The sequence below is a fragment of the Notothenia coriiceps genome, unplaced genomic scaffold (assembly GCF_000735185.1).
Source record: "Notothenia coriiceps isolate Sejong01 unplaced genomic scaffold, NC01 NC01_scaffold00006605, whole genome shotgun sequence".
Lineage (NCBI taxonomy): Eukaryota > Metazoa > Chordata > Actinopteri > Perciformes > Nototheniidae > Notothenia > Notothenia coriiceps.
The window spans coordinates 21,045-31,630 of record NW_011339306.1 but is presented as its reverse complement, the minus strand read 5'-3'; the positions used below and the strand labels follow the sequence as shown (position 1 = coordinate 31,630).

Below are 10,586 nucleotides of genomic sequence, written 5' to 3'. Positions count from 1 at the left end.
GAACGTAATCAGACCATCTAGACAGCACCAGGGAAATCTAATGACAAGAGGAAAACACAGGGGAAAGGACCAGAAAATAACCCAAAGGAAACATGACATGGAAACAGCAAAAACACCAAAACTACAAAACTATAAACGTGACATAACATTGAGAATCGTGACATAACCCCCCCTCAAGGGACGATTCCAGACGTCCCCAAGAAAAACAAAAATTCAGCAGGGTGGGGTGGAGGGGTCTGGAGGACGGGTCTTCGTTGCGTACGGCCGGGTGCAAGGCAGAGTTCAAAAAAGGGGAAATTCGGGGCGGACGGCCCGGGGGCAAGGCAGAGTTCAAAAAAGGGGAATTCGGCGCGGACGGCCCGGGGGCAGGCAGAGTCCATGGAGGGAATCTCGGCGCGGACGGCCCGGGGACAAGGCAGAGTCCGAGAGGGGTGAGACCAGAAGCTCCCGGAAGGCGGTCAGGAGCCGGTGTCGGCAAGATCCCCCATGGAAGAAGGCACAGGACCGGAACAGGACCCCCGGGCAAGGAGAGCAGTCGGCGGGATCCCAACGCGACAGGACATGTGAGGTTGGCAGGACCCCCAGCCGAAGAGTAGTCGGCGGGACCTCCAACGTGGCAAGACATGGAGTTGGCAGGACCCCCGGCAGAAAGAGCAGTCTGGCGGGAACCTCCAACGGCTCAGGACATGGGGTTGGCAGGAACCCCGGCAGAAAGAGCAGTCCTGCGGACCTCCAACGGCTCAGGACATGGAGTTGGCAGGACCCCCGGCAGAAGAGTAGTCTGCGGGATCTCCAACGGCAACAGGACATGGGGTTGGCAGGACCCCCGGCAGAAGAGTAGTCTGCGGGACCTCCAACGGGACCAGACATGGAGTTGGCAGGACCCCCGGCAGAAGAGTAGTCTGCGGGACCTCCAACGTGACCAGACCTGGAGTTTGGCAGGAGCCCTCGGCAGAAGCGCAGTCTGCAGGACCTCCAACGGCTCAGGACATGGGGTTGGCAGGACCCCCGGGCAGAAGGGCAGTCTGCGGGACTCCCAACGACACTTGAAGTGGGTTTGGTTCGCCAACAGAACCCGGGGAGCTTGGCGTCGGACGGACAGCCAACCAGGAGACGAGGTGGCTGGAGTCGGCCGGTACTCCGACAAGACACGGGAGCTGGCGTCGGACGGACGCCATCAGGACAGGGGGAGCTGGCGTCGGGACGACAGCCAACAGGAGACGATGGTGCTGGAGTCGGCGGTATGCCGACAAGACACGGGGAGCTGGCGTCGGACGGACCAGCCATCAGGACACCGGGGAAGCTGGCGTCGGACGGACAGCCAACAGGAAGACGAGGTGCTGGAGTCGGACCGGTACGCCCGACAGACACGGGAGGCTGGCGTCGGACGGACAGCCCAACCCGGAGACGAGGTGCTGGAGTCGGCCGGTACGCCGACAGGATCGGGGAGCTGGCGTCGACGGACGAGCCAACAGGAGACGAGGTGCGCGGAGTCGGGACCTGGTTACGACAGGACTCGAGGAGCTGGCGTCGGCCGATGAGTCAGCAGGTGACGAGGAGCCGGAGTCGGGACCATGGTTACTGGAGCCGGCACTGAAGCCGGGACCATGGCTGTAAGGTCCGGTTCTGGAGCCGGAAACATGGCTGTAAGGTCCGGTTCTGGAGCCGGAAACATGGCTGTAAGGTCCCGCTCTGGGGCCGGAAAGATGGCTGTAAGGTCCGGTTCTGGAGCCGGAACCCTGGCTGCAGGGCGCGGAGCGGAAGCCTGGACCCTGGCTGTGTAAGCCAGGTAATGGAGTATGGAAGCAAAGCTGCGTGGGCCGGCACTGGAGCACGGAGCCACGGCTGCTGGGTCTGGCGCTGGAGCCGGAACCATGGCTGTTGGGCGCGGGACCCTGGCCTTGCGTCTCTTAGGAGTTTTTTGGAGGCTTCGTGGACCCCCAAACTCCAGACCAGAACCCAAGAAAGGGTCAGAAAATGAGGACTGGCTCTCAGGGCTACGTGAAAAAATCCTAAGCCACTCGGGCAACAAGCTCCAGAGCCAGGGCTTGCGAGCAACCTCCTGACGTGTCTCCTTCAACGCAGCCTCTCTACCCCGTCTAGATGAGGCGCCTTTCCACGTATAAAAAATATACTCCAGAGAATATCCAAGACGTTCCGCCTGTAGCTTAAAAAGGTCTGCTGGGTCCATTTTAAGGTTGGTTCGTACTGTCACGGTTTGTGAAACAAGCAGGACCCAAATGCAGATATCAACTGAAACTTCCTTTATTTCAAGGCTATGATATATATAGACAATGGCAAAACAGAACACTCACCGCAGAACTAGTCAGGGAACAAGACGAACCGACCAAGACAGACAGACAACCCAGAACTTAAATACACACAAGACTCAATCACACAACAAGACACAGGTGAGGAGAAAACACAGGGACCCAGGTGAACATAATCAGACAATTAGACACACCAGGGAAACTAATGACAAGACAATAACCCAAAGGGAAACATGACATGGAAAACAGCAAAAACACCCAAACCTACAAAACTATAAACGTGACATAACATGAGAATCGTGACAATTTGTGTGTACGCACCATAGGACTTTTCTAGCCGACTAACGGTTGGTCGACTATTTGAGGGCAGCCCTAGTTGAGATTTTCATTTAAACAACTCCTTTTTTTTCTCCCTTTTCTTTTTCTTTTGTATTCAGAGAATAAGTGGCTGTGTTAGTGGTAAAACAAAACTCTTCTTTTGGCATCCCACAACATGGCTATGAGTGATCAACGACAGGCAGAACCCAAAACAAATAAATTCACAAAATGCTTACATGGCGTTTAGGAAGATTTACAAATGAGACCAAAAAAAGCCCATATGTATGCAAAAGAGACAAAGATCAGTTGTTATACTTACAAGCATTTAGAGTGAAATAATAAGTGTCTTTTATGAGAATTGATGGTGTCTGAAACACATTTACAATTGGGATCCGCTCCAAAAAAAAATTAAAGCGGCCAAAATCATAAAAATATAAGAAAGAAATATAACTCAAAGCAAAGTGCCGCTGAGGCACCCGTCAGCGAATCTTACGCATGGGTAAAAATCAAGGCCCGAGCAAAAGTCGTTTCAGTGCACTTTATTATACACATCAAGCATTTTTCTTCCTTCTTACCCGATGGTAAAAAACCATAAGCCTACCGGGTGCCGCTCACTACCACCTGTTTCCCATATTTATAATGAGCAGGTCTCCCCTCCCCCGGTGCCCAAAGGCTGCCTTTACAAAAACAGAGGCCTAGTACAACTTATTTGATAAACTTAAATAGGAATTAAGAGGAAGATTTACTATAAACAAAAAGGAACACTAAAATAAATGGATAACTATTAAATAATATAAGCTCCTAGATATGGCTTCATCAAATAACATAGTAAGATACAATACAAGTTGTGTCATTAAGAGTTCAGCTCTCCTACAAAAACAAAAAACAAGATTAAATCAATGAAGAATGTTATGCTCCACTGTCGAAATGTGCAAAGCGTCTTGCATCAGTTATCTATCAACTCAAAACATTTCTCAAATGTTTTAAAACACTCAATAACAGATAACAAAAATAAGTGAATGTAATGAGTACTTTCCTCCTTAATAATTGAATTAATTGCTAATAGTAGTTATTTTGCATCTCTAATGCATCACTAATTACAATAACATTAATAATACATTTATTTTGACCAGTGCTCAGAACTCAAAGGCACTTTACATGAGACTAATAGCAATAACTAGTCAATAAAAGTACACACATTAAAAATAATAATGAAATCTCATGATAATAAATATTTGCCACCTTCTGAATCATAACCATGTTGTAACTGATATTTAATTAATTGTGTAATGATTTAAGGAAGATATTTTATAATTGTAATCCTATCTTCTTTGACTTCCTGCTTTGCCATTCAGCCAATCGGATGTGACGGAGTACTGTTCTCCTCCAAGACCTTGGATAAGTGTGGTGTCTGTCAAGGGGACGGCAGCAGCTGCAGCAGAGTCAACGGAAACTTCCGCCGTGGGGCCACGACTCTCGGTGAGTTGGAGTTTAAGTATCCCAGGCTATCCTCCTACAGATGTTTTTTTTAAATAGTGCCCTTAGTTCAACCAGAAAAAAGTCTTCTTTGTTAAATAAACAACATAAAATGAAAAAGACTGAAATGATACTGACCACTTTCGATTTCCTTTCGTCAAGGTTACTCGTTTATCACTCAAATCCCTGAAGGATCCTGGGACATCCAGATAATTGAAAGGAAGAAGTCGGTCGATGTTCTCGGTGGGCACTTCCTCTTTTCCTGCTCCACACAAACAATGTATACTTCCTGATTTCAAACACGAACTTACGCACAAAAGCTTGACTGTCTTTGAAATGTTCAATGGAATTTAAGTCAAATTGAACCTGGTCGAGAGAAATGTCTTACTTGAATCTCAGAGTTTTCCATTCATCTTGTCCCCCAGCTGTGACTGACCAGGCCGGTAACTTCTTCTTTAATGGAGCCTACAAGGTAGACAGTCCCCAGAACTTCCATGCAGCAGGCGCCGTCTTTAAATACCGCCGGCCTATGGATGTGTATGAAACCGGAATCGAATACATCGTTGCCAAAGGCCCCATCGACCAGGCCATCAATATTCTGGTACACTCAACACTCAAGCCTCTCTATCTGTTATATCATAATCAAAGGGACCCGATGTTGAAGTATTAATGAAATCGGCAGGATTTAAAAGCTAACGCATGGCCTCCCATCACTGCTAAGCTAAACGCAGTCTTGTGTCTGTGTGATGACAAATGTTATGTTGGAGAACGAAACATGAAAATCTCTTAGGCTTGTGTTAACCACAAACCTTTTTTTTAGGCTTCCTTTTTTGTTACTGTTGAATTGGAAACAAGGGAACCGGAAGTAGTACAATGCAAAGTTACTTTTAGGATAGGAGCACCACTCTATTGCATAAAACGGGTAATCTGTGGAAAAACAATCAGTCTCTTTTTTCTCCTCAAGTTTTCCTAATAGCATTCCATCCCACCAACCAAAAACCAATCAGAACAACCATTTGCCTTCATTGCTTAAGAACTTTGATTAAATTGTCAAAATTGGCCGTGCTGATCAAATATTAATCCAGATTCTGTTACCGAGACCCCATTGTTACCTTATGATTATTCTATACATTGTTTCATTAAATCGCCTTTAACAACCATGCAATCCATCCCGCAAGTCTGCGCTGCACGTTGTCCCGCGGAAACATAATCTCAAAATATGCTCAAACTCTTTCAAAGTTCAATCATACTATAAATAAAGTAAACCTTTTTCACAAACTTTTATTAGGTATTATATTAGAAGATATTCTGAAACACTTTAAAATGGATGGCAGTTCAGGAGTTCCGGAGGTTTAAAAACAATGGACTAAGCCCAACATTTGAACTGGAATAACATATGTGTTTTGTAAAGGTCCTATTGTGAAATCAGTATGTGTAGCTTTGCTCCTAGTTTTGTTATCAGCTGTTCTTGTTAACTTGTTGACACCAGTGTAAACTAAACTGACATTTCCCTGTCGTCACTCAGGTATGGAATCAGAATGGCCGCACACCGTACATCACATACGAATACACCGTCCTCCGAAACTCCCTGCCCCCCGTCCCGCCTCCTCCCGTCTACACCGGATCAGACACTTCCGCCGGAGAGGTTTCTGTGGAGACGGGGGGTCTGCTGTCCCCTAACACCAGTAATTATGACCAAGCGGCCCCTGAAAGCCAATTGGAGCCAGGAGGTGACGACGGGCAGAAGGGCCAAGAGACCAACGAGGTGTATGAGGAGACAGCATCCATTGACTGCGACCAGGATGGAGCAGCTGGCCCAAAACTGACAGGTAAGGACTGTTATCAGATTGGATCTCTGTGTTATTTAGTGTAGTATTTAGTTCTGATTCAAGTAAAGCTCATTTTGAACTTTTAATTAGGGCCCGAGCACTAAAGCGTTTCGAGAAAACCTACTGTTTTTGCGCAGATTATTATTATACTGCGCTTTAAACGCAAACATTTCGAGGATCAGTATTCTGATTTCTCCACCGTGCGCTCTAGTGCCCCCCTTCTTAAAACGAGCTTTGAAAGGCCATCACTCTCTCCAGGTAAGTCCGATGGACTCGAAACTTGGCACACATATTCGGGTGAATGAGCTCTACAAAAAGTTCTTATGGCACCCCATTCCCCCTATTCTATCAACACTACACTTTAGTTTACGATGCACATGTTCTTCATGTTCATGTGTTTTGGCACATTTGTGTTCTTATATTCGTATCTTTTTTTAAACTGTAGTGCGTCTCTCCCAATGAAATTTTTTTTGGGCATTGAAGTGCTTTGCACCTGTCAGCCAGCATACTTAATACCTGTTTTCCTGTTATTCAGTGGAATTTTCCACTTTTTCAATGCATTTTCTGTCAATCTACTTATCAATACATTAATAGGTTTGTCTTTTTTTTTGTGAACTGTAGTTTATTTGAAACAAACACATCATATTATCCATCTTAACTTTTTTGAAGTGTATGCCAGCGGTCACAGGAATGTGTAGAAGTAAAAGTAACAAAATGCATTAAAAGAAAAAACTCAAGTGTAGTACAAATACCTCAAATGTGTACTTAAGTACCTGAGTAAATGCATTTAGTTACTTTCCACCACTGCAAATAGCACTTTGAGGTTAGAGTCTTAAATGATTGATGCCTACTATGATACAAAAAAAAAACCTTTGCATGGAAGGCCAAAACCAATATATCTGTGATAAGACAATAATGTCAATGCCGATATATTGTCTGTGAAAAAGGAAAAGAAGAACTGAAAGGAAGAGAAAGCAAAAATAGAAAAATAAATCAGAAAGTGGTTCACTGGCAGATATGACAAAATAGGTCAGATTTTACAACTGATATTCCGTCTTTTTGTCTGTGCGTGTGTGTGATAGCCCTTTGGAGCTCTGCAATATTTATGATACAGACACATAAAATGGATCAGCAGCAGATGAAAAATTCAGAGTTTCATGGTGTATTTTTTCTTCCCTTTTAAAATCGGTTGCATCACAAACATGAGCGGTAATGGCCTTCTTGGGGCTCTCAGCTTGTTCAGCTGACTGCCAAGGCCATTACACCACCGCTGCGGGCAGTGAGACGAGATGGGGAGGAGGATGTAAGGCCGACAGCATAGTACAGACCACTGAGCTGAGCTCTGACTTCATCTTCTCAACTTCCCTCTCTGTTTTCATTCACTCAGTGCTCCTCAAAAAGAACATATTCTGCTCATTTTCAGGGTTCATATTTGTATTTTGTGTTCCTCTACTGTGACATGTCTCCATGCTTTAATGTTGAAAAAGCTTTTTATGCACCTCTTTTCACCCTCTGTCTGAAACCAGAGCCCAGTCTGCTCTGATTGGTTAGCTGGCCGGCTCTGTTGTGATTGGTCAACCACTTAGAGATATCCCGCCTCTTAGCAAATCAAGTGCAATGTATTTGAGGGCCAGCAGAAGTGTGAGTGTTACATAGTGATGTCATTATGTTACTGAAGTAAAGAAAGGAGTCCAATGGAAGTCCAATGGGTTGTCGACCCTCCTCTTCGCGTCGGGCCGAACCACGCCCCTTAGCTGTGATATAATGAGCATATACCACGGCCTGTTGTGAGCTATTTCTTAAATATACAACGGCTGTAACCTGATGCTTTAGGAGCTGTAGGTGTGTGTTGTACAGTGTGTAGATGTGTGTTGTACAGTGTGTAGGTGTGTGTTGTACAGTGTCTGTTGTAAAGTGTGTAGGTGTGCGTAGATGCAGCGGACAGATAGNTTTAGGAGTAGTCTACTGTTTTCCGCCCACCTCAATCAAGAAAATAAATAGTGAACTTTTCCCGGAAATTAAATTAAAAATAACAAGTAATGTGCCCCCCTTGGTCCCATCATATTTAATACTAATCGTATAATACTTCAAAAACTATTGTAGAACATAAACGCGTACGACTAATATCTAACGTCCAAGTCTGACGATATCTCCGACAGTTTCGGAGCTCTAAGTCCGTGATCTGAACCAACTATACTGTTCTAACGAGCGGTCACGCCCTACTCTATATGCGTTTTAGGTTCCGTGTGGACAGACGGAGACGTTTTGTCTATCTGTTTGTCTTTGCAGTGTTATTCCACTCTCAGGAATCAGTGGTCCAAAATGGATCCGAGTAAGTCAAACGTGGTCAGCTCATGCCACATGAGGAGATTGGAAAATATGTGTTTGTTATGACCATAGAGTGAACAAGACAAGTCGATCATTCTACGAATAGGTACCTGTTGTAATGCGATCTCACGCCTTTTAGCTCAAGTAGAGAGAGAGAAAACGAATGGGAAGGAGGCAACAACACAACCCACTGGCTTACAGTATTATCTGTGAGCTATCCAAAAAGTTACCATATCAGTTGATCATATTTAAACACAATTTCAATCTACCCTTGGCGGTACGACCGCCAATGTAGTCGTAGAGGGTATCAACCCAAAGTTTTACATCCTTCCTTGACACTACTTCAACAGTTCGAGGTTCTGTGTGTAACGGTCCCCTGATTTTATTTGTGTTTTAGTGAAAGACTTGAGTTATAGTTCAATTATCTCCGACAAGTACAAAATCTGCACCTTATTTTAATGTTAACTTACTCTCTACATAAAGAAAAAGGTGTAAAACCACTTTGACAAAGAATCACGAAATTCACCAATTGTCTTGTGCCGAAATGGCACGTGCCATGACGTAATGTTGTAACTCTAATATATCACTGCGTAGTCATAATAAATAATCGCAGCTCTCCGTACAAATACATGACATTGTCGACGACTTCTCCTGAGCGCTCGACTTCCCACCTTCGCACGTGATACGTCACTCCCACTTTTAGGCCTATCTGTGCTATGGGGTTGACATTTATACAGGAATTTCATTTGTTTCTCCAAGGCGAAAATTTAACTCCTCTAGTGATCACACACTTTACTCATTGGATTCTCATGCTTCACTCCTTATATTAAGTCAGCTCAAACTTGTTTACTTAATACTTGTAGGTTGAGTGATAACAGGTCTAGCGGAAAAACAGGTAGACTACCCATCTAAAAAGTGTTAGGTTACTATGGTGCCTTGGAATAACCCCAAAATAATAATGAATTACATAGAAGTAACCCTACCTAACCTCTTCACTCTTAAATCCAATGATTACTAAATCATTGACTATAAGTTTTATAAATTCATATGATTTTGGAATAAAGGAGGGATGTGACCCTATCTTGTTATATAGACTAAGCAGAGCCGGAACACCATATCTGGTACTCTTTATTGTGTGGGTTAGACGAGTTAATATCCACATATTAGAGTTACAAACTCTTGAATATACCATTAATTTAACGTTCAAAATATACTATTTGAAGTACGAGGTAAACATGTTGTTGACGAGATACAAATTTCCCAGATATATGTTCATATGTAATAGTATTCTAAATGATTTAGTAATTGTACACCTTACATCTCATACTTTCCCGAAAGGACCTCAGACTGAGTACTACTCTGTTCCACCTCGTATGTATAAATTGTGCAAGTAGTCCTGCGGAAGGTACGCATGTACCGACTATTCTCTTATACGGTCGGCTGTCGTATTGTCCAAAATAGGAACTATAGTTGCTGGTAGTCCCATCCCTCTATATGTCTGTCAGCATAAGGGGGTGGAGATCGCGAGCCTTATAAATAGCCTACTTCGAGACTTTTACTGTCACGTAAGAATAAAGTTAATAAACCCGGTAGTTATTACATCGTAATTGAATACAGCGTTAAACGTCAGCAAAGTTCTCACGAAAAAATGAACGTGATAGATTTCATAGTCCCGAGATGTGAACTATACACGTAGTGAAATTAGAAAACAGACAACAGAACTAACCTCTATATAAAGATCTACTAAAATTTGTAAGTAAGGGTCTTGACACCATAAACAGAGTGGACAGGAAGAAGTATTGGGTCGATTTCGTATATCAGGTACCTACCCCTTTTGACGCTGCAGCACTAATATCCTAAGGTGAACTTATTTCCTGTTCGACATTAAGGGTTTTACTATAATATATGTAATGATGTGTTCTCTCCGTAACTAATTCTCACCGTGAAAGAATACCAAGCCGCAGGATTGACCCCTTGTCCATTGAGGCGTCATTTTTTCACGCCTATGGTTTCTGACGGAAGAAATCCATCCCTACTCCGATCTCATGACACTACATAAGACATATTAATTCCTCCAACTACCGCACGACTGTTACTATATTTGTTACTAAACGTCAAAGTTAAACAAACAACTATAACTCTATATATCGTGTGACTACTTGTGCGTATGTGCGCAGGATAGAATGAGTAAAGACATAAGGGGTTCGCTCTCTTCTCTTCCAACTTAACGTATTTGATATGTTTGTCTATTCAACATTACTGTCTCCAATGAGACTTTAATCACAAAAAATCTTTCTATCTTCATAGTCCTACGAATTGAAGATCTAGCAATGTAAAATATCAAACACTATGAGCTACTCCTATC

At 43.8% G+C, this 10,586-nt stretch overlaps 2 protein-coding genes across 5 annotated transcripts in view; both read left to right on the top strand.

The window, feature by feature from the left end:
• LOC104943704 (uncharacterized) overlaps positions 1-1,681 on the top strand; it is a 6,994-nt gene extending 5,313 nt beyond the window's left edge. Inside the window, exons 3-6 of one of the 4 annotated variants that reach the window (XM_010769163.1) lie at positions 668-701; positions 946-1,133; positions 1,240-1,440; positions 1,514-1,681. In XM_010769163.1, the coding sequence (XP_010767465.1) occupies positions 668-701; positions 946-1,133; positions 1,240-1,440; positions 1,514-1,597 (507 nt within the window). In that variant the 3' untranslated portion in view covers positions 1,598-1,681. The other 3 variants (XM_010769162.1, XR_798138.1, XR_798139.1) reach the window with 3 other exon arrangements.
• The window catches only part of adamtsl2 (ADAMTS-like 2), a 32,133-nt gene that overhangs the window by 15,706 nt on the left and 5,841 nt on the right, over positions 1-10,586 (top strand). Inside the window, exons 6-9 of the mRNA XM_010769193.1 lie at positions 3,944-4,067; positions 4,227-4,307; positions 4,490-4,665; positions 5,590-5,893. Coding sequence (XP_010767495.1) covers positions 3,944-4,067; positions 4,227-4,307; positions 4,490-4,665; positions 5,590-5,893 — 685 coding nt within the window. The remainder of the gene's footprint in view (positions 1-3,943; positions 4,068-4,226; positions 4,308-4,489; positions 4,666-5,589; positions 5,894-10,586) is intronic.